Source organism: Meleagris gallopavo, chromosome 15 (assembly GCF_000146605.3).
Source record: "Meleagris gallopavo isolate NT-WF06-2002-E0010 breed Aviagen turkey brand Nicholas breeding stock chromosome 15, Turkey_5.1, whole genome shotgun sequence".
NCBI lineage: Eukaryota > Metazoa > Chordata > Aves > Galliformes > Phasianidae > Meleagris > Meleagris gallopavo.
The window spans coordinates 4,145,635-4,170,802 of record NC_015025.2 but is presented as its reverse complement, the minus strand read 5'-3'; the positions used below and the strand labels follow the sequence as shown (position 1 = coordinate 4,170,802).

The following is a 25,168-nucleotide window of genomic DNA, read 5'->3' as shown; positions in this document are numbered from 1 at the left end:
GGGAAAAAATTTAAGATGGTCTGAATTACCTTGCTGTAAGCAGTGTTCTCATGGACACTGGACATGGAAAAGACCGTGTAGCACACCCTGCAACATCCAGTCTATCCCCTAGGAATGCAGAACCTCTCTGGCACAAACTGCAATTGTTTGCTCAGTCTAATTAAGTTATATGAATTTCATCATGTTCTTCATTGTTATATTAGAGTTAATAATATTAGAGAGACTATGGTACATGGCTTAAATTGATCTTTCTTTCATTTAATTCCATAAATTTTACCTTGTAAGCAGTTCCTCACCCATTTATATTATAATTTCCAGATGCTCTCTTTACTTTCAATTGTGTAGAATGCTTGTTCTGTATTTGAGCTAGACATCTCGAATCCCCTAACGCTCCTGTAAGAGAAGTAAGTTTTTTTAGTGCTTAATTCAGCTTATCCTACTGTGAACGTTTGAAGTGGGTAAACCAAATACATCAGCAATTCCAGATAAGTTTATAGAACAAGCTAGTGCATGTATAGCTGCAAAGGGGTTAATGTTAACACCTTTCAGAGCTGGAAACGCTGCAAAATTTTCAGTCAACAGTGTTGGGGAGATACATTAATATGTGAGGGGAAAGGATATAGATTATTTAATCACCAGTGCTTCAAAGGATAAGGATTCTAACAGATAAATGGATTACAAAGGCAAAGAGGCATTAACTGCAAACTTGGAAGTGCCGATAACATGATAGAAAAGGTTAGAATAACCTTTTGCATACATCATTGAGCAATAAATAACTCAATAAATTAATTTACAAATATATAAAGAACAACCAACATTTCTTCTGTAAAAATCCATTACTTCTTTACATATTTCTCCTATTAATTCATGAGCTCTGGGAAAAGGATCTGAAACGAAGTCTCTCCAGTTGCAAGTAATCATCTGCTCACATTTAAACTTTCTGTTTGAATTAATGGTAGAACGATACAAATAAATATATCTGTATTATATTCTAATATGAAATCTCTACTGATTTGAGTTTTCAGAAAGAATAGTGAAGGTTGGTTCATCCTCCATTTTCCAGCGAGGATACTGAATTAGAACAAATGGGTCAGCATTTTTCTTCTTCCAGTTCACTTTTTATTTCTGATATTCATCATGGTCTTACTGTTCAAACAATTTACCTGAAATGAAAGTGGCACTAAAATCAATATTTTTGATGCACAGTTTTTGCAGCATAAACACTGTTGTTCTATTAACAAATTTGCACACAAAACGAAGGGGCATATTTGCCAGGTTTCATTCAATCTGGTATGTGGGGAGACAAGTCAAATTGACAAATTAGGTTAACGGTGTTTTTCTTGTCACTTTCATGGTCGAGTCATTTTTCAATGACATTTAACTTCATAAGTGTAATTCATGGCTCTTTGGGGGTTTATGGTACATATTGTTCATAAAACTCCTTGACCTCCTTTTTCGTCCTTAGGGATATAAATTGCTTTCAGTACCCTTTTTATCAAATCTACAGAGGGCCCAATACTAAATGAGCTCTAATGATCTGAGCTGCCAAGAGACTACGAATTCTAAGTCTAACAGAGTGGCTTGCTAAAGCATGTTGTCCTTTGTTTAAACACCAAAGAATCTCCATTTATAATTCCTTATTAAGTCCATTGTAAACTCTTCTAAAGAGCTGGGGACAGAACCTGTGCAGAATTAGCCAGTGCAGTTCTATTGCAGGTAATCATTTTGGCAGGGTTCACATGAGTTGTTATTCTGTAAAATGATGGGGCTGGGATTTGGGGGAATTGGTAGGCTTATTCTGAGTTAATAAAGCTCAGCTGAAAGCATACAGTAATTTTGCAAAGAGGAAAGACAGTGCATTGATGTAGAAGGATAAGTTTTTGTTCCGCATTGCTTTCATCAGCAATTGAGAAGGAAGGAGGTACATTTCTAAAAGGGGCATACATTGGTACTCGTCAGTATTTCCTCATGTTCCCAGCTGTGCTGCAACGCACAACAGAAGGCTACACACATTACCCATTTAAATTTCACATTAAAATATCACCTTAAAAAAAAAATAATACATTTAGGGGAAAACATGACCTTCACCCATAAGGTAAATTGACCTAATTTTTTCTTCTGTTTCTTTATTTTTTGGACAAGATTTTTTGCATGTCTGGTTCAACAGAAGTGTCATGAAAGGCGTATTCTTTGGAGCTTCTGGTTTTGTTCAGCACCAAGGCACACTAACGGTGCAGAGAAAGCATTCTGGTTATTTTAGAACAATTAGTAATTTATCGTTTTTCTCTGACAATTTTTTTTCTGAACAATCATTGTTTATGTTTACACTAAATTGCACAGTAATATTTTCATATCCAATTAACTGAACCCTAAATCTTAGCAGAAGTCACCACACTGGGGTCATTGTTACTGTGAAAATCTTGTAAGAAACGTTACAGCAATTTCTGTGCTACTGTAATCTGAATTAAAATCTAAGGTGAGTTATTCTGATAACTCACATTATTGTATATCTGAACGTGCCTGCTTCAATCCTGAGTTGTATCTAATCTATATACTTACTTTAAATGTTCTGTAACTTCATAAAATAATTTGACATGTCTGTTTATAGAAAAGTTGAGATTTAAGAGATCAAGTATTGTTCACATAAGTTAAAGTGAAAATGTCTCTGCCTTAATTTAGAAGGATCAATTTGGAAAAGATGAGAGATAAATCACTTTCATTATAAACTGAGATCTTCGTAGAGCTGCAAGAGAGAATGCCAATCATTCTTGGTTCTTCTCCTGTGAGCTGATATATACTAGTCATGAGGTGAATTCATTTTATTTAGGGCATAAGTTTGACCTTGGCCCTCAATTCCCCAGCAAGAGGCAGCTGGTAAAGCCTCACTGCTGCTGTTTGCAGGAGAGCATAGTACACATACACAAATTCATGATATGAGATGGAAATTTGGAAAACCATAATGTTACTGATGGAGTTTATTTGAAAGAAAGGTCGTAACATTCCTTTTATTTATCAGGGCTAAAATGGCAAAAGACATTTTATGGATGCCTTTCCATCGTATCTGTTTTTACTTGCTTCTTCTGTTGTTTCCGGATGGAGAAGAGATGAAATCTGTATCTACATCTGTGTTTTTTATTTACCTAAGAATTGTCTGCTGGTTAGAATGTAGGTTGAAGTAACTGGGTCTTGTCAGTCTCACTGCCATAGTGGAGTAGGAATAGAATTCCTGGTGTACGAGTCTAAAAGAAGCTGAAAGCCACAGATAATTTGACTTCTAGGTACCCAAATGAAATATCACAGTATCATCCTCGCAGATGTCCAGCATTTGAATGGCAGTAATAGTAGTACAGATGAAGATATTGCATTTCATCTGTTGGTTGTTGTCATTTGTTTGGTTTTTTTAATTTATTTTATTATTCAGAATACTGTTTAACTCATTAGAACCAGAGTGCATATAAGAAGTAATGTCCCCTTTTAAGGCTTACGTATGGAACTCTCACTGTGTGTATGTAGCTTTTAATTTTGAGCCTTCGTGCTTTTTCACCACGGAGTTCATGCAGTAAGAGTTCATTTTTCAGTCTCTCCCTATTTCAGATGGACCTAATGCAAAACACAGATTCCTTCACACTTCTCTGTTCTCGGACCAGGTACTTATAGGACATGAAGAATCATACTGATTTGTTTTATTTTGCTGCTCTGTTAAGATCTTCAAAGTGTCCATCTACCTTTTTTCCATACATGATATTGTGGGAAGTGACCTTTGTGTGCCTTCTTTTTCTTTTCTTATTTAGTTGATTGCTTAGATCCAACATGCTCCAATCACGGAGTCTGTGTGAATGGAGAATGTCTCTGCAGCCCAGGCTGGGGTGGAATAAACTGTGAGCTTCCCAGAGCCCAGTGCCCAGACCAGTGCAGTGGGCATGGCACATACCTGTCTGACACCGGTCTGTGTAGCTGTGATCCCAACTGGATGGGTCCTGACTGCTCCGTTGGTAAGAAAACTATTTATTGTGATTTTGCATCAGTGCTCCTATTCTGGCAAAATGTTAATATCAGAGGCAAATTTGAAATGCAAATAATTTACAAAATTGTCTTAGGAACAGGCTTGGTCCTGTTCTGGACTGTGTTGGAAAGAAGCATGCATACATTTCAGATTATTTTATGTGAATCCTTAATTTGGGACTGACAGCTCGGGGTGGGGGTGTGGGTTAGGAGCCCATATTTCCTTCAGATACTGACTTTCTTCTGAACTGAGAAAGTCACTTAACTGCTTCATATCTCTTTCCTCACTCTGACTGAAAACTTCCATTGCAGAGATTCACAGATACGTTCATAATATTTGAAAATACTCTATTTTTGGCGCTTGCTTTATGGCACATCACAATGCTACCCACTTACGAAAATATATCACAAAACAGCAAGATCCCCTAAATAGGGGGTATTTTTCAATTTTCAGTTGTACACTGAATATTTAAACAATTAGTTTTAGGGCAAAAGGCACTCTAAAAAGCAAGAACAGAAGTGTAAGCTGAAAAATTCATCCTCTTCAGTGCTGCAGTTGACTGAATATTGTAAAGGTGTTTATTCTAACAGAAGTAGCTAAGGGGAAAAAGAACAGCTTTGACGTGACAGCAAATGTTCTATTTGTGGGGAAAAATACTTGGAATTTTGCATTTATATTGTGAGCTGATTCTTGAGATGCAATTGTCTCTCAAAATAATATTTACAGCTTTCACATTTATTCAGTTATTTCTTAAAATTAATGACTCAGAATACCCCACCAGTGAAATGAGGATCGAGATACATTTTTTCTGCTTCATGCAACAGCAGCAGCCAGCAAAATTCATGAATGAGAATTTAAACTGTCAATTTCTTTGATGAGTCGTGAGGCAAAAGACCCTCTGCTTTTCTACAACTGCTGGCAGAGAGCAAGAGAATTTAGGAGCAAGGTACTGTGTGTCCCACCATTATCAGCAATAGGATTCCAAATCTGTCACTTGCTAGTATGTTTTCCAGTCACTCCGAGAGTCTCTGTGACCCTGAATTGTGACTATTCTCTGCTGAATGTGTCTTAGGTGAGTTTCAGTCTCGTTCTTAACAAACAAATGTGTTAAAATCAGCACAGGTTCAGGTTTGAGTAAAGCAAATCTATGTTCCCCCTTCTGCCATACTGAAAGATGTTGAAGAAATTCTCTGCATTGGAATGGATGACGCAGCTCTACCGTGATCTGTCCAGAACACAGTAGCAGATTTTTGTAATGATTTTCTTAACTTCACAAAGTTAAATGCTTAATGCTGGTTTTGATCCCCACACGAAGAGGTCTGCTTTCAGCAAAAGGGTGCCTGTTCTGCTCAACTGCTGACCTAGGTTACCTCTGACATAAGCCAGCTATAACCTGTATTTTTTTTTTCTCCTAGAAGTGTGCTCTGTAGACTGTGGCACCCATGGGGTGTGCATTGGCGGAGCATGTCGCTGTGAAGAAGGGTGGACAGGAGTGGCGTGTGACCAGCGTGTGTGTCATCCCCGTTGTACAGAGCACGGAACTTGTAAAGATGGGAAATGTGAATGCAGAGAGGGCTGGAATGGGGAGCACTGCACCATTGGTAGGCAAACGACAGGCACCGAAACAGGCACATATTGCTTTCTTTTCATAAATCGTAGAAACATAGTTACTGTGGTGTACTGTGATAGGCTGTTCCTTTAAGGACCCTAATGCTTTCCAATATTATCTTGGGCTCCAAGTGCGTTGGGCGAAATGCAGATGAGCTCTTAGAAGCATTGAAAATAAATAACAAGCTGGTTTGGGGGGGAAAAAATCCACAGCAAACGAACATTAGTAAGTAAAGATGTAACAAATGGTCCATCACGGTGTCCTTTGAGCCAAACTTTTCAAACTTAACTAAACATTCCTTTGTGTGAATGGCATCTTTTTTAATTTCCTGGTCTGATGCATCAGTGCTTTCCTGCTATTATACATCACATCTGAAACACACCACCACCATCTCCACACAGAGCAGGGGTCAAGCGGTGGAGGAATAAGTGCTCCTGGTGCTACAGAAATAGCTCCCTAGCATTTCCCTGTGTTGTGCTGTGACAGTGGGCATGGTGTTTGCATATAGACAATCACAGCATGGGGGGGCCTGACAAGTAGTGCAGCATGCTGCTGTACCCTTTCCTAATAGTGTGTTGCTCAGCGCAGTGTTGGCACCATGCAGAGTGCTGTGACTAACACGATTGCATCTCAGCTGTGATGTGTCAGCCTGGGAAGTTCAAAAAGGTTATACTTACACAAAGTAATGATGTGCTATCCCTTCAATTACAGCACTTGAAATCTTATTTTGAAGAGCAATTAATTGTTCCTAAATGATGTTCTTTATTTTGTCCCTACGAGCAGTCAGGCGGGGTATTTGGACAATATTATCAAATTACTGTAGGGGTGGGGAGGGAGGGGAAGGAAAAAATGTTATTTTCCCTGTATTGTAGTTGAAAATGGGAAGATCTAAGTGGTCAAATCTTGTTTGAGAACTATAAGCAAAATTATGTGGAGTAAGAGTATCCAAATATGAACTGGAACTGTGTGAGTTTCAGGCAAGTGTATTTTTCTCTCAAAAAATTATAGAGAATGATGAGGTCTACCTTAAATAAAAACCTGGTGAGTCAAGAACCAAGGTCTTCTTGAAGTGATGAATTTACCAGGGAAAAGGAGTAGGTCAATTGAGATTTTCATGGCAATAAGGGACCCTAATGGGACAGTCCTATTACAAGTGAATTGCTATTTCTTTAATTGAAAGTATGGTGAGATTATTGCATCCCTCAAGCTGTTTTTCTTTTTCATTCCCCTCTGATTTCTCCTTGAATATACAAACCATTTCAGATGCATACATGAGTTGGAAAGCAAAAGAATATGCTTATTGGTAAAAAAAAAAAACATATTTTTAGGGCATATCTCCGACTTTGTGGTGCTGCATGCTTCCACCGCACTACACCAATATGATTGAAGTCAAAGCTTTTGTGATTGAACATTTTGTCACCAGCAAAGATGCAGAGTGTTTATTCACAACTGCTTTCTGACTTCCATCGTGTCAACATCTCTCTGCTAGATTAATCCAGGCGTTTTGTTTTAATATTGAGTACAAAATGCCTACTTGATAAATATTTTTGCATTAAGTTGTGTAATAATTGCTTATTCTAAAAGTTGCTTCTTTGCCCTTTTTTTTTTTTAATAATTTTTTAGAATCATGCCTGTTTAGAGATAATTAGTGTATTTCAAGTCTTCATTACTGTGCACACAAAAAGATGCCTTGTACTGATATCATGAAAGAATTCAAAAAATTACAAGCTGGACAAGTGAATTCTGAAGTGAGATTTTTCGTTTAATTTTCAAAGCTGTGAAATAAATATTTTCCATATTATTTTTCTTTTGAGAGGAAGGCCAATACTGTTGAAGTGATTAAAGTAAATAAGTGTAAGCTCTTTTTGTTTGGTATGTATCAGAAAAGTTTCTTTTAAATTTAATGTGGGTCTGCCTGCAGTAAAGATTAGACCTTGGGCAAAAAAAAAAAAAAAAAAAAAAAAAATTAGGTTTGCCCTTCCATTTATCATACATTTAAATTTGTGCAGTCATAAGCTGTGTGCTACATGTGGACAGATAGATGTTGTTGTGACAAGGCTGTATTAATGAGACATTCCCTGACTGTCAGACCATTGACAAAAGCAACAAAGCGTGATGCTAGAAATGGAAGTCAGCTGAGGAAAGCATCACAGCTTTATCCCATCAGTTTGTTTTCTCTGCTTTGCTTTTAACACAGAGGCTGGTTATATGGGGCTCAAAAGGAGAGAGCGTGGAAGGTAAGGGTGATAAAAGTAAGCTTTGTTAGTGACTGTGAGGAAAACACTAGGAGTTACCAGTGGACAGTTGGTCCTTTTAGAATAGATTGGTCCTGGGAACCAAGAACGAGTTGCTCAGTGTTCTTTAAACATTTGTGTGAATAGCTAAAACATACTTAAATTTTACAGGAACTCATTCTAACTTCATTTGCTCCCTTTATGGGTTAAGCTTTCAATTGAAATGCTGAGATCAGAATTACTAGCTAGGGAATGTCTGCCTTAAACAATTATATTCAGGATTGTTAATTAATGGTTTTTTAATTCAGAGCCATTCTCTTAGTCCTGTCTGGAAGGTACCTTGCAAACCCCACAAGTCTGTCTGTCCAAAAAGGAAGCAAGACCAGGCCAGACGCAGAAGGCATATGAGCAAAGGCTGAATCTTTCTCTTCCCTCTGCACAGCTTCAGTTCTTTAATAGCTGTGTTCAGTCTCCAGGAACTTCACGATACGCATTCCCTACACAGTCTTCAAGCAGAAAACTGGGATTCCTGTAAGAGAGTTAATTTGGTCTGAACGTTCATTTATGCTAGACCCCGTCTGAAATCCTTTCAAGTCAGGAGAAAAGCTTGCTTTGGTTTTAGTGGCTTAAGCCAAGTCTGCTCAGGATAAATCAGTCTACTTTGTGAGGAAAAAGAGGTTTCTATATGTAAACCAAACTTTGTTTTATTCTCTTTGTGTTTCTTTAGCGGTTTCTCATTCTATATCCCCATCACAGTGGAAAAGAAATCGTTATAGCAACCTGCAGGTATCCAAGTTTGTCAGGTTATTTTGTTCTATCTAATATACAGTCAGTCTTTTAAAACCAGTCTACTATATGTGTAGGTTGGCTTTTCAGCATTGAGTATCTAAGCTCATATACCCTCTCACGAGCTTTAAACAAGAATGTAGTTTGTCTCTGCATTAACTGCATTATAGGAAAAAATGTCTGCACTCTCAGCTCACTGGTAACAAGCTGTGCAAGGCAGCCTTCACCTTATGTGTATCAATGGAGTTAGATATAAAAACCAGTCAGCACAAATTCCATGTCACACAGATTTTGAAGAATCCATATCCAAATAATAAAAAAATGAAAGGATTGGTGCCTGGTCTTACTGAAGTGCTGGCTGTAGCAGAGCAGAACTGTGCTCCAGACTCTACATTTCACTTGGCTACTTCAGTTAGGAAGAAAAATTGCTTACTGGAGTGATGATAAAGAAAATGAATCTTTTCCAAGTGCAAAAATGACCTGTCAGGATATCTTTATTAAGTGATTACTATTCAGTGATTGCAATTATGGAGGAAGTTATAACTAAATAATAGAGGTAATCTAGATGAGGAAAAGATTATTGGAAAACCACTAACAAAGCAAAAGACTAAGACACAGCAGTTGCTAAATCTTGAACCAATTTCATGCCAGAATTTTAAGATGAAGGATTTATCTTTTCCTTGAAGCATCTGCGTGTTGCTGAAGCATGCTGTTATGAAACCGTTCTGTTACTTTCACTGAAAATAATACTTGAATGTGTAGAACTATTGTTTTTACTCTACTGTGAGGGTGTTCTCTATGTAAACTGTCAGAACTGTAGACTGAGAACAATGTGATATGTAAGGAGATCTTGAGAAGCAGATAAAAATATCATTTTTAAAGTGTAATTTTATCTGTAATTCATATGCATGAAATACATCTGCTATTAAGTGATTCGTAAAAATCTTACTGTGAGACCAGAGAAACCAGGATTTCATCCTGAATATTTGTAAGTAAAATTTTAAAAGACTGCAAACATGTTTCATCTTAAAAGATGAGCTCTCATTGGAAGTCGATGCAGGAGATTTTATCAGGGCAACCTGCCATATTCCCAAAGCTTCTCTCTCTCCTCCTCACATCTTGAATAGGTGTAAAGTAAGCACTCCTGCTTTCAGACAGGAAGTCAAAGGAAGATTGGAGTAAAGGATACTTGACAGTACGGATACTCTGCTGCAAGTTAAAATCAAGATAATTCTTTTCTGTTTTTCTATTTTCATTGTAAATTAGGAGTGACCCCTTTGTCAGCCCTAGAAGCTGAGCTTCCAGTGCCTAACTGAGGGCAAAACTAGCAGTGGTAATGTGTGCATCTCTGCAGATTCTGCTTCCTGGCCTTGGTACTGTTTTTCAGGATCTAACTCTGGAGGAGAAGGTCTGCCACTCTCTTTCTCCCACTGAGTTCTTGGCCTCTACACTGACAGTGTCAATGGCAGAAATTGTTCCTTAGCCAATAAAGAATTCAGAGATCTGTATTAGTACTGAACCTTATCTTGTAGATTTTCAGGGCCTTGAATAAAGAAGGATTTGAAGGAACAGGGATCCTGTAAACTACATGGTGAGAAGTAACATAAGACCTTCAGATTCATGGAAAAGTGCAGGGAAAAGAGAAAGAAGACTCTGTCTGGGATGACTGATAAGAAGTTTAAGTTACAAATTGGGAGATTTGCATTTGGTAATAGGAAAATACTGTTACAGAAAATGAAAAACTAAGGAAGTTGTGGAATTGCTTCTGTGGAGCTTTTAGCAACAATTTAGACAAATGTCTATCAAAAATAGCATGGAGATAATTCATCCTGCTATGGGGCAGAAAGCCGACCAGAAAATCATTGAACTATGAGATTCCTTCCAGTGTGATTTTAAATGATAGTATAAAATGGACTGTTGGAGCTTGAAAGGAAGCATTCCTTTTAAATATCTTATTTTATAACGGTCCAAGTTAAAATTTGTACTTTCGTCCCCTCTAAGAACTTGTAAAAGTAGATTTCAATCATTTATCCAGCCAAGGTGGCTATTTGCAGAATGGTAGGCTGACAGGTTATATCATAAGACATTCTAAAAGTCCTAAACAAGGAGAAAATTAACCCCAAGTGGGCAAATACTTAAAACCTCCTCCCTTTGGAGTACCAAGACTCACCCAACTGAATACTGGACGGATAGCATCACCTCTCTGTTTTACGAAGGCAAAAAAATGTGTCCTCAGGAGTTTTGGAATAGCCATGCGCTTTCTAGCTTTTAGACGTGTTTACATTTTTTTGGAGGCACAGAGGAATACCACATACAAGGTGGAAGCATTTAGACTTTTACCTTATCATGAAGTCAATAATTGATAGAGAAATTAATAATGGAGCATTATCTTTGGTTACAGCAGGATATTTTTGTCCCATGATAATACTCTTTGTGTCAAAGATTTTTTCTTCTCTTGATTTTTCTAGTAATTATAATGGTAATGATTCAAAGATGAAGCAATTTTCAGAAGAGATGGAAAGTGTGTGGGAGGAGACAGTAGAAAGCCATCGGATCTGACAAAGAGCAATTTAGGAGTTAGATATATTAGACTTCAATGCAGTTCTGACTTAAAATTTATCTATACCACTTTATAACTTATCAAGGTTTAAAAAGCTCTAACAAAGACCAAAGACAAGAGAGATTTAGTTTGCATGCTCTGTAGAGTGAAGCGCAGATTTTTTTCACTTTATTTGGAAAATGAATGTCACGTATGGGTCATGACCACCTTTCATGGTGGGTGATACAAAAATGTATTGGTCATATGTATGATGACATGACCAGAAAAGATAGGGACAGTGACTGTTTCTATATATATATGAATTCGGGTTCATCAACAATAGTCCTCCTGTTGTCTTTACACCTCATTTCTTAGGAACCATGTCTTTTATGCAGTCTTTAGGAATGTAACGTCAAGATTTCATTTGGAGTATCATAGGATGGGCTCCTCCCATGCATTTCTTCAGCAAAACAGAACAGTCACAGATATTGCATAAATTAATCTCAGATATTCTCAATGATTTTATTTAAATTTGTCATGCAAGTATAGGGAGACTCAGCGTGAGAGGGGGATGTTCCACTAATAAATTGACATTTTTGTACTTTGACTTGAAAACAGTACTTTTTACTTAACTTTCATGGTGGTATTTAATACTGTTATTCTTTTAAAACCTTTGTATGGACTTTCACACCTAATTCCTCCAAAGGAAGGAATTCAGAAAGAGTTGACAGCAGAGAGACTCATATTCTTATAGTAACAAAGATGTATTTTACTACTACAAACTAACTTCACAGCTGTAGCTTTAGCTGATGCTCCTGATCCATATATGATCACAAAAGTGTATAACGTAGTGCTACATAGACTTGCAGGTCAGATATTTAGAGAATCGTGTTCGCCTGTGTCACATCATATCACGTTACATTACAGCCCAAAATGAACGAATGAGTTAGGCGGTATTGTAGTCCAACATCACTGTGCTTCAGTAAACCTGCAGGTGCCCTATAAATAATCAGTTAGGAATTTGTTCCTGGGAAGGGTGATGCTTTCAGTAATTTCCAACTACACTTGCTATTGTTGTTTTTGTACAAGTCATCTTTTATCTCACCTCCAAAACTTGTGAATAATATGTCTTGATGGTAGTCCCCAAACTACATGCTCTGTAAATAACAGCTCTTATTTGAGAGCTCATAGTATTTTCTTTTCTGATTTGTTACTTTCTAAAGTCTTATCCCAGTAACTTAACTGTACTTTGCTACTTTTGTCTGTCAGGCCTGAGAGAACTTTCTGAGCAATTTAGGTAGCACTAAAATATCCAGAACTACTGTGTGTATCCTCTTACTTTTTTGTAGCCAGAGGCAATGGACTATTTCCTTCCAGATGCGTATAATCAGCTATGTAGAGATTTGCATACAGTGAGAGTGGTTTGACTTTTGAAGAGTTTAGAAACCGAGTTCATTTTCATTTGCAGGATTTACACAGGGCAAGTAGGGATATATTTTTGACCAGGAGACAAGATTATTCACCAGGAAGAAGTTTCCTGTTAGCATTCTTTGCTGAGAGCTTCCTATAAATGATTGAAATATGCCACAGTGCAGTGACAGAACATTTGAGCAGCTTTTTTCTTTCCCTTTATATAGGATATATGCAGAACATGACCTTACTTCTCCCCTTTCTAGCCCAAACTGTAATGAGTGTGTTTTCAGCAAGGCTTCCTGCATTTTGTCTGCTACTTCAAAGATGCACCCAGCAGATCTCGGTGAATAGTTTTCAAAACTGAAATCACATTTCTTTCTCCTTTTGGAGAGGCTTCTACATGAGCTATACTGATTTTCTGGCCAATTCTTGAACTCTTAAAAGACTACAAAAAGGTAGGGAGGGCAATCAATCAAGCTGCTGATCTAACTTTTCAAAGGGCGAAGCTGATTTTGCTGTTCATAGACGTATTCACAGCATCAGGCAATCTTTTCTTGTTCCAGAGATAATGTTTTCTGTGTTATTTTGTACCCTGCGGTGTCAAGCACAGCTTCAGCAAGTGAGTGAATAACACGATATTGCTGGATACAAAACAACAAAGACACAGGAATGCTTGTGAGAGGTCAGCAAGATAGAGATAAAATAGTAGTGCCAGATCTTGAGAAATGTATATACGCAGGTATAATATTTACTAAGAAACAAACAGAAAAGAGAACAATATCTGACCATTCTTTTGAGGACTGCTGTTAGTGTTCCTATTAAAGATATCTTTTCCATAATTGTGTTTATTCTTGCTTGTCCATCCTCAAGATATAATTACTGTATTTTTAGTATCAGTTTCATACAATCTTTTATATTTGAAGATGCAGTTAAGGACAAATGTGTTTCATCTGCCTCCAGCAACCTCTGCAGAATAACCATTGAGACATAAACTTTTACATTTTCAGTTTCTTGAGAATTCTGTTTCTGATTCCTACCTCAGCATCGTATTAACAGGAGGATGGCAGGAGAAGTTAGGTTTGCCTTACTAAGGTATTTGATGCTATTGAATGTCTGCAGTTAATAATTTTAGTTTAATATTGTATTAAAAATACTGGTGTCTGGAAGGAAAAAGCATCTCTGAAGTGTCAGTTCAGAATTTTGCTGTGTGATCTGTTCAGGGCTTTGGGGAAAAAAATGAGCCACTGAAAGCTTTTTCTTTATCATCAGCTATGTTTTGTGCGGTATAACTACTCATTGAGGATAAAGTAGAAACTTTATATGTTGAATATTGATACATCCTTCTTGCACTGCTTTCAGTAAGAGCATTTACTATTTTTAAAACGATCTTAAGAACCACAGTGGGGGACTTGTTCATGGTGTTGGTTATGAGGCAATCTGTGTCCTGAACCATTCATACTGAATGAAGTTTTTACAAAGGTATTCAGCTCTTTTCTCTCATTCTTTCTCACTATTCTGACCTGCTTATGAAATTGTTATTAGGATAAGCTCACCTTCTGGAAGTATTTCCTGCAAGTAGCCTCAGCCTATTGCATTTTAGATACATTTTTTCAAGACATATAAGCAGAAGCAACGTTTTATGTCAAAAAGAAATCATCATGTAAGGCAGTGTTCACTTCCCAAAGAAAACACAATCATGTATGTAACTGAACTGTAAGAGAGAAATCTGAACTTAAGCATTCTTGAAAGTCTTTGGGCCTGAGGTTGGTGGTCAGTGTTCACATCTGGATGTTGAAAATGGGAATAGCTGGTGTAGTGCTAAAGTCATTATTATTTGAGATCTAGCTGACATCGAATCGTAATTATGAGTTTGTGTTTCTACAATTCACGTTTCTACAATTCTACAAAGCACGTATTACTGTAGTGTTTTCAGTGATACAGTATTGACTGACATATAACTATCGATATCCTTCTGTCAGTTGTATTCAAAACACATCCACACTTTGACAAAGACAAAGCAACACTGGTGGCTAATTAGTCCTTATTCTAGCAGTAGTTCAACACCATGTTACTAAAACCCCAGGAAAAGTAGAACATGAGAAATTAAGGTTACTATATTTATCCCGTTTCTCTCTTCAGTCAATAACAGGATTAGAGCAGAAAGGATCCATTGTCCAACTATTTCCTTGAAGATTTTCAGATCCTAGAGCTGACCCATAGCAATGACAGCTACATAGTAAGTTTCAGTAATTCAGTCCAAGCAAGTACTTCTCTTAAACAGTTAAGTACTTCTCGTGGAAAAGCAGCACCTTTTCTTTCACAAATACTTCGATGTGACATGGATTGTAACATTATTTATTCCCTCTAATTCTTAAAAAAACTTTAAAGGTGCTTTAGTTTCTGCCTTACTACAGTCTGCCATTTCTATGACCCATGACCAATATCTAACATCTGGGATTCATTCTTGTGTTTTCTCACTGGTTATTGGGAAGAATTGCCATGAATTCTGGACATTAAAAGTGTAAAGCAGGTTCTTCATTCTCTCAAGCTCTCATTCTCTCTCATTGCATAATGGCATTAAGTGCTACTCAACTAATTAATATTTTATATGTTAGAGGATGCCTTGAAAGGGCTGTGTTTATTAAATAGGGAGCCATGATTTGGAAAAGCGGCCAGTCAATGTCAGACTGCTTTTCCTAGTCCCATTGTATTTTTAGTTGCTAATCAGTTTTTAACAGTCCAGTGCAGAGTAGGTGGATCAACTCAGCATCAATAGGCTGTGACAAGCTTTCAAAATGCTTTAAAGATACCATGCAGAATAGCTGCAGGGAAAGGTTTAAGTATTTCTTCCTCTATGATTTTTGGTGACTGATGTAGGCTGAGAGCCTCATAACCTGACAGTTAATCTTTCATCTAATTAAAAATTATAGACACTTAACATTTTAATATATTTTTACCAAAATCAATGTGAAGTAAAGATTAAAGTTTTCATTCTGATTAATTATGCAGATGAGTTTTCCTTAGGTAGATGTTGAAAGAATTTAGTTATTCATGAGCGTGACAAGTGAGTAAGATTCACAACGCGTCCAGCCAATGGATGTTTTAATTTGCCTCCAAACAGTTAGTTTTTCAGAGAATTGAATGTCTGAGCTGAAGAACCGAAGTGCGTCAAGGTGCAATCCCTGCAGTACAACTAGTAGAACTAGTATTGGTAATTGGTGTGTTATCTGAGAAATCAATACCGTGTTGTAATCGTGATTAAAAACCAGTGTTGTTTATTAAAAAGTAAACCATTTTGTACTGAAAAATAATATTGGGTTCTGATTTTAGATTGCAAACAGTGCTAAGAGGACAATTATCCAAAAGACCAAAACAGTAAAAAAGATCAATTTAGGGATAGCATTTTTCCTATTATGCAGTGATTTATTGGTCATAAAAGCACTACCACTACAAATATTGTGATTTTTCCAACTGTTAGGAATCAAAACTGATTGCTGAACTGTTTGTGGAGTGAGTCCCTCAAGAATAGCACTGAAGTTATTTTTGTAAGTTCAGCATGCACAAACACAAAAAACTAAATGTCACAGAAGATGCTGATCCTCCTAAAGCCAAAGAGACATTAGTACAGATGAGAGAACTGACTTTTTGTTTTAACCACTGGGAATATCAGAAAGTAGAACTCCATTCCTGTTGTAGCACGTTGCCATCCACTTTTCAGCATGTTTTAAATATTAACTAATCTGACTCTTTATTTTCCATTTAATAAAGCAAATCAAAATGTGCCTATGTTGGGTTACAGATTCCTTCTCACTGAAATTAATAAAAGAATTGTCACTATAGCATGTAGTTTAATGACAGAGGACAGTATGCCTAAAATTAGGCAGTTATAAAAAAAAGCAATTGACTGTCTCTCTCTCTGTTCCCTATTTTCTGTTATTTTTAAATTACAGAAGTACTTGTTTTTGAACAAGGAAAGTATTACTGAAAGCAAGAAGCAGTGGGTCTTTATTTGCAGCTGAAAGGAGAAAGCAAAATATGTTCACATTTTAACAGCTTCTGATAATTGTATTTCTGACACGTATGTCTGTGTTTGAGTACACCGCTAACAATGCAGGAAAAATAAGGATAATGTGGTTTCTCGTCTTTCAGAAAACATTGAAAAGTGCCTTAGACTTAAGGCAGAAAACCACTGCGTAAGAGTTGGTTAGAAATATGAAATGGAGGTTGCAACATAGTTAATAGCTGAGTCAGGAGCAGGAAAGCATAGTGACGCAAGTTTTTAGATCCAATGCATCTTTTTGTTGGCTTACTTGGATACTAGGGATAAAATTATTTTGTTGATGGTTTTGTTACCATCTCTCTTGGATCGTTATTAGTTGATTGTTTATCATGAAGCCGATCGCTGTGTCCTGTGCATGTTTGAGCCCTTTTTTTTTTTCCAAAGTAAGTCAGAAATATGGATTTAGAATGAAGAACGCCTTCCATATTTAGAGAATAGTTTGTCAGAGTCAAGGTCACTTTGTGAAGGTTGAGAGGGCAGTGGTTGCTTAAAGGAAATACGAGGTGATTGCTGTACTAGAGAAAATATTAATCTTGTTTCAATAGCTCTGCATTACTTCTGAATTACTCCTCTAGAGAGATGATTATGAGCCAGAAGCCAAGAGAAGATATATGCTGTTATACTACTGTATGTGTAGCTAGGAGGTTGAAGGGGAAATAAGAATCCTAGCAAAATCTATGCTGATGAGTAATCAGTTTGGAGTTGCAGCTCTCCTTGATTCAAATCCATAGGGGCCTGTAGAGATCATCAGTTCTATGATTTCTCATTGGAATCCTTTGTTAAATAATTTTATAATTGCTTTGTTTGTTTACATACTGAAGAAAAAGGTGAATTAAAATTGATTAAGCTCACCCTTAATTTCAAAGAATAGTTCATATCTTGTACCATAAGACTTCAATACATATGAAGTACCAAATTGACTCCTGACTTCTCTGCTCCAAAAAATTTTACTAAAATGAAATGGAGGCAGTCCTTATTAAACCTGATGGTTTCCCTTTTTCTTTTAATCTTACAGTCTGCTGTGCACAGATCATTTGTTATTTAAGTCTGTCTTTCATCACCAGTATTTACATTTCTGGTTACCTTGAAATTCTTACTAGCACATGGAAACTTTTAAGTTTCAGATGTTTTGTGAAGGGAAATATTTATTCCGAAAAATTGGGGTAATTTAAAATATTTGTCTCTATTTGAGACTGAATCTGTTTATTCAACTTGTGTAATCACAGGCTCCTCTACAATCATAAGGATTTTTTTCAGCACCTCAGAGATAAAGCACTGAATTTTTGAAATATTCTAGCAAGATGTACACGGAGTATCTGATTTCTTAGACCGAATGTTCCTATGAGATTAAATGGAAGCCTTCTTAAAAGTTGTTTGCATAAAATATGCCCATAGGCTTTAATTATTTTTTTTTTCCATATTTTAGTGCTTTAGACAGAGATGTTATAAAATGTGAGGAAAGATGTCGTTCAAATGTGAACAAGTAACAGCGAACCAGAAAGAGTGAAGTTGGCTCTCTTCAGTGTCGTTCCTGTTTTTGTAGTCCTGTGACTAAAACTTCCAGGTCTGTTACAGCTATGTTTCACAGGACTACCACTACTGGGTCCTCACTTGAACTAAGTGATTCCATTCCCTGTTAGGAAATAAGAAAATGTGGTAACTTGTTTTATTCAGAATGAAAAGCAGGTAGGCCTAACTGGAAAATGCACTAAAATGTCTTCAGCTTTCTATGTTGAGCATTGATGAGAAAGTCAGTCCTGTGTCATTAAGGTGCACAATAGCTTTTCCAGTCAGTGAAATCCAGCTTAAGAAGGATTTTTGGGAAAGGTTCCTAACCACTTACAGGAGTTATTACAGTAAATTGGATAGGCACTATGCCTGATTAAACATATTCCCATGTACGTATTTACTTTGAAGCCTAAAGCCGTTCCAAAGTTCACTTTGCTTGATTAAGATCTGTAGAGATCTCATAAAGTCAGTAGCGTCAAACTGCATCCATCCTCAGGTTTGATAGATTTGAAGGTCCTCAGAGACCTTCAGCTAATGTTTTGGTGTCGTAAGGTGTTCTTTTGTTAGCTAATCAGGAGCACGACCCAAGTCCTCTGCAGTTTGTTAGGACACGGCTTCTCACTTTGTGCTCTGAGCTGCTGGAACGGCTCTGTGCAGTGACAAAGCTGCTGCGTGCTGCTTGGTTTCACAGCTCTGAACAAATGATTGTTGTGTAAAGTAAAGCCTAATTGATATATGTTTCTAATGTTCTGCAACCTCTGTAGTGGGTAATACTTCATCGGTGAGTAAGACGTGGAAAAAGGTACTACACCCAACTGAAATTCCTGGAAACAGGCCGAGAACAGTAACATAAGTTACTGTTTTATTTGTGCTCTGATGGTAAATAGCCTTCGGAACAAACTCACACTGTGGTAATTTTCTCTTCAGCCTTTCTAAGATAATTAATAATATGAACAGAAGATGGAAAAATTCAATTTCCTTGATATATATTTATTGCATACTGAGGTATGTGAGCTGTTAGGACACGCAATTTTTTCAGCGTTGCAAAGAAGGAGCAAATTGCACAAAACTCTAGCAAATTGTCCTTTAGGTGTTCATTGTACTGATCTAAGATATTTTTTTTACTTGTGTTACTGGAATTCCTAGTTTTTTATTTTTAATCATGTTAAGTCCTCTTCTCCTTTTTTTTTTTTTGTTTTGTTTTGTTTTGCTTTTTGTCTGATGCAAATGTCATGACAGTGTGTTGTTTTGCATTTCCAGGTCACTCAGTTACTGTGTTCTCACATAGAGAAGGGTCCTAGCAAACAGGCCCAATATAACCAAAAACCCTGCCTATCTCAGTGTTTTAGCAGTCGTGTCAAATGTAGGTGCAGGGCAACAAAAGCACAGTTGGTGCTTCTGAGGAAGAGAAACAGAAAAGTGAAACCAACAGAAAAATGGAAAAGAAATGCTCCATTTGTAAGCAGAAAGGCTTAAGTATTTGTTCAGAATTAAGGTCTGTACCAGTGAGGCTAGGGGAGGAACAGAGCTATCTGTAGCCTGAGAGTAAATATTTTTAATATAAAGTAAGCATTGCTTAAAGAGTCCTTCCAAGTTAACATTTCTCTTAAGTAAGGATTAAATGCTGTGGATATTTTTTAGAGGTGAAATGGTGAAGACAACTTCCGTAGCAGATAGATCAAAATCAACTTTTCAGATGTATTTAAATATTATGGCATCTGGCCATATGTGGAGGATTGTTCTTCAGCATGTAGGCAGTTAAAAATGAAACAGAAAAAATGTTCATCTGAAAACATTCTTATTTCTTCAGCTTTTATTGGTTACTTGTGCATTTGATACATACAAAAATTGGGAAACAATGATATTATTCATGAGGCTTATATAAAAGATGCAAAATGGATACCTAGGCCTTCAGAATTAGATATGTTTATAAAATACATTTTATGTATTGAAACATTCATCTTCTATCCTGATCTGCCAAAACAACTCAGCATGCACAAACGCTCACATAACTCAGAACGTGTTGTTCATGTATTTTAATTTGTTTTACATATGTTACCTTCATGAGAGAATATTGCATCTGTGTGCTGCACGCTTATTTCATTCCTTTATGTTTGTGCATATTTGAACCCCATATATTCCATCTCGAATAATAATATGAGATACATTTGCTTTAATATTCAAATATCCATTATTTTTTTTCACTTAACTGTACTTTGAGAAGCACAGAGTGTATGTTGTCAAAGCTTTTTCCATTCTGAACTACCCCAGAATGCTTCTTGAAAAATTCTCTTTTTTTCAGCACTTCCTTTAGATTTTCCTTTGGGACAGCTGAAATATTTGGAGTCTGTAGTCCAAAACCGTGCAGTTGGAATCCATGCAATTAATACTTCAGGAAAATCAGCTCAAATTATAACACACTTGTCAATATAGTTCTTTCCATCCTGTAGGGATTCCAGAATTCTATACTAAACTAAGGGATAGCTGCTTGTAGAGCATACTAATTTCTGAGTAGTAATGAAGGAAAATGTGTACTTATACTAAGGCTCATATTTATTCCTCTGACAGAGACAACCTGCACATTTATACAGGAACTGCATTTGCATACCTGAAAAGTTAATTGCTAAATCATAAATTCTATACAGACATCAATATCTGATGAACAGCAAGTAATTATAACGTAATAATGCCTGAGAAAAAAATGGCATATGCTGCCCTGAGAATTATGAATAATAAATCTCTACAATGGAAAGATTCATAGATAATCCAGGTTGGAAGGGATATCAGGAGGTCATCTAGTCCAGCCTCTTCCTCAAATGGCATTATAGGATTAGTTCACAGCAGACCTTACCCAGGCCCATAGTTTTTAAGGCAGATAGCCTACAACCTCCTTCACTGTCTATTAGACAGGTGCTGTAGCTAAGCATCTACAGAGGCACACCAAGCAATGCAAGTAGTATACAATATTTGCTTTCTCTCACTGTAGTGCCTTTCTTGTGTATGCACATACATGTGCATATGTACCCTTCCCTCTGTCATGGTTTCATGGGTTTTTCGTTGGTACGGTACATCATAACATCATGCAGTCCATGTCCAAATGTAAGCAGGATTAGAAATATTCTTGTAAACTACTCTTAAGTAGTACTAGCATGAGAGAAGCAGTTCTGTTTGGTCACTAAGTGCTGGCTGGGCTTAATAGTGCACTTTGGTTCATTTCTAATCCTCCTCTGTACAGTTGTAAAGCTATTTGTATATTCTAGGTGTTATGGTGAAAGAAATTCAATTTGTATTTGGAACTGAAAGTGGATATATGATTTTTCTATATGTAGGTTCTTATATAAAGAGTGAAGGAATTTATTTCATAATTTTGAGTTGGCAGCTTAAGATCTCTACCTCCTACACAGATAAGATGAGCTTTTGTCAGCTTAGCAGAGCTCTCAACCCCAGTTTCCATCCCTGTACCTTAGGCATTTTAAATATCCTGAGCCTACCAGATAAGAAGTAAGGCCTTGGACGTGGTTTTAAATTTCTTTAAGAAGCCACTGGTGAGAGAATTAAAATAATATTTGATGTGCCTGGTCTTGTTAAGAGGAAATGCTTCAGCATTCAACTAGCTGAATTTGGTGTAAGCCCATATATATTGTGTTGCTGTAATCAAGGCAGGTATAAAGGAGGTCAAATTCTTGTTATGAAATGGAGTGTTACAGTCCCTCAGAAGTGATTGATAGCACAGCTCTTACACGCCCTGTGTGTAGAATTTCTGAAGTGTATCAACGTATTCTGAAGGTAATGACTGAACTGAGAACTGTGTCTTCCTTGGAAATGCAAAATTGTGTTAGATCTGAAACATTAGCTTAGTTTAGTAGGAATGTGTAAAAACGTTTGGAAACTGAAAAGTTGATACCAGTGGTATATGGCTAGAATGGTGACATCCAAGATTTTCTTGTATGTTGAATGGTCAGACTAATGCCAGACTAATGAAAGGAGATCTCAGCATCTGAGTAATCCATTGCCATCCAGACAGAAGCACTGGTTATCTGTGACCCTGTCAGGATGCAGGAAGAGCTGTAAAACCACCACAGCATTTTATAAACACCTTTTACCACAATCTGTTATTTTTACGATGCTTGCTAGTCAGTTAACACATAGGAATAGCTGAAGGCACATCCTTGTCTGAAGAGCTACCAGTGTGGTCATTTTTAAGTATTATATTAAGGGCCGAGGTACAGCAGACTGCTGTGAACACTGAGGCTGTACTTTAGCTGATTGAAATCCATGTCATTCTTTTGGATTTGTCAGAGTTTTGCCAGTATGGAGCAATTATGTCCTAGCCCTCAGCTCGAACAGTTGAGAAGGATGAAGAGTCAATCCAGTCAGTGAAGGATTCAATCCCTCATAAGATTTAATGGCTACTTTAATTACATGATAGTCTGACAGTTTTTCTCAGGCAGATACACTTCTCCATATTTGCAGTATTCCTGTAACAGGCCTGGTCTGTTGTAGCAGCTTTCTTGTCCCTCCCAGCTCACCATTTGGTGGTTTTGTTGTTCTCACTGTTTCTCTCTGTGCATTTCTTCAAAAGGCACTGGAGTTTGTTTGCTTGCCTTGTTATCACTTTGTGCTGTGCCATCATCGTTTGCACTATACAAGAAATAATTTTATTGTTATCAAAACTGATGTAAGAGACCTAGATTCAGGTGTAAGTGTGTGAGCACAGCAGAGGACAAGGTTTCCTACTTAATTACAAACATCCTGGAGTTTTAATTCTACATCAAGCCTGAAGAATTACTTTAATGTAGTTACATTTCATATCTCACCAGAAATTGTCTGATTTAACCTCATTTGGCACTTAAATTCCCTGCAATTTGCTGCAACAAATGACAACATTGCTTCAAGTTTATTCTGAGAGGTAAAGCCAGTGATTGTGAGTCTCATTTAAAATTTCAAGCAGAAGAAATGCTGGATGGCATTTCTGTCTTGAGAAAAGCTAGCCAGGGACAATGTGATCTCCCCTGCTGACTCATCGAGGCATTCAGAGAGAAAAATTGGATCTGCATCACTGGAGGGTTTTCAGTCAAATGAGAGAGCTGGGAGTACAGAGCCTTGGTAGTAGTAAGCAGTCCTGCCTTTTTCAGGGCTGATCTTGCACTTTTTATGTCAACAGTGTCATAGATTTTAAATGTTTGAAATGAAGGCCTACCTCAGTATAACTTTCTAATGCATACTGGGGTTTTAGAAGTTTCTATCTGAGCAGCTGAAGTTTAGGACTTACCTCCAGTGTTCTACAGGCTGTGTTCCCAGCATCATCCAGTTGTGTTCCCATTTGGATGAACATGGTGCAGTAGCATCTCCACTGGCAAGCTTAGTCGGTTGGGAGTGCAGAATGGAGTAAGAGCTCCTTTGTTACTTTCCACAGGCTTTTGGTGAAATCTGTATAAAGGAGCACAAAATGAGAAAAACCTGTAAACTCACGGCTCGTTTTTCTTCAGGGCTCAAATATTACACATGCTTCAGTAAGCTGAGTATGATTTTGAGTTCAGACTTTTTTATTATCTATTAAAGATAGCAATATTACACATTTGTGTTATTTCCTAACTGAAGACAAAAAAAAAAAAAAAAAATAGATCACTGTGCTGGATTTATAAATCTCAGCTAAGTGAAACTGAGTATTTGAAACCTAATGTCTGGCACGTCCTAGTCAGTATCACTTGTCCTTTTGCTAGGTACAGTTTCATTTAAGCATCACGTTGCATGTTTTTTCTTGGCCTATCGCTGGGACATGGTGAGGGTAGGATGGCTGAAGATAACTGGAAAAGAACACAACTTTGTGCACCACTGTAGATCAGGTTTTCTAAGTCTCGTATATTTATATGTAAAAGTATACTTTGCCAAAACATTTATTCGTAAAAGTTCCATGACCTGTACAAATACATCATTGCCACATATTTAAAATAATTTTTAAAATGTAAGTACTAAAAAAGTTGAAATGTATAAAAACTGTACAAATACGTGGCTGCCACATACTTGAAATAGAAAGCAAATTAGACTGTGTGCAGGGAAGTTGAGTAGCAATTACTGTGTGAATCCGGACTTTTACAAATGAATGACTCAAATTCCCTGCCATTGCACTGTGATTAATGTAGGGATTTTAGTTATTACGTTTTAATTAGGTTATCCGTTCTTTTAAATATGAGGTCAACGTTTTGCTTGTTGCTCTTCAATTGACTGAATTTACACATCCTGTCAGTTTTGTCACTTTATCATTACAGTGCCAATAAACTATTCATATTGATGTTATTTTAGAGATAAACCCAGCTTGAAAAGGATTCTTTCTCTAGAAACAATATTATGTTTTACAAAGGATGATACCAGCCCTTCTACCCTGCATCAGAAACATTAATACAATAAAAGATTATGGTTTTGGTACTGGTTTTATGAATGCAATTTCATACCAAGTTATATTCTAAATGGATTCTGTTACAGTAAGATTAATTTGAAAGACCTCTCTATCTTAAGTACAAATTTTACTGCATATTTATGTATCTTTTTATTGGATATATGAAGATGAATTGAATATGAATTTTGTCTGAAAAGTGTGCACTGCATGATTTGAATATGCTGCTAGAGTCTCATTTTAGTCCAGAATCTCAGCAAATAATCTGCTCAGGCTATAGACAAAATTACGCACCTGTTCTGTAGCTTTTGGGCTGCAGCAGTGTCTTTCCACACGCCCATGTGTTCTGTGTAACTACCTGGTTTATGCTGGTGCATTTGAGGTACTGCCTTCAAGTGGCCACTGACAAAGCCACCATGCGCAGAGCTGTTTCTGTGCAGAGCACGGAGCACCCTCTGTGTTGTGGTTAGCATTCCTGGGGCATGCAGCCGCACCCATGCCTCCCTGCCCACAGTCAGGTGCTGGGGGAGCCGTGAGGGCAGGATCCTCTGAGCACCCCACACTTGCATGGGGCCGATCTGGTTGCAGCAGGGCACTTGGCCTCTTAGCATCGCAGGAGCT

General features: G+C 37.1%; 1 protein-coding gene across 1 annotated transcript in view; it reads left to right on the top strand.

Moving 5' to 3' along the window:
* The window catches only part of TENM2 (teneurin transmembrane protein 2), a 541,158-nt gene that overhangs the window by 462,520 nt on the left and 53,470 nt on the right, over positions 1-25,168 (top strand). Inside the window, 2 exon segments of the mRNA XM_031555679.1 lie at positions 3,792-3,992; positions 5,419-5,631. Coding sequence (XP_031411539.1) covers positions 3,792-3,992; positions 5,419-5,631 — 414 coding nt within the window.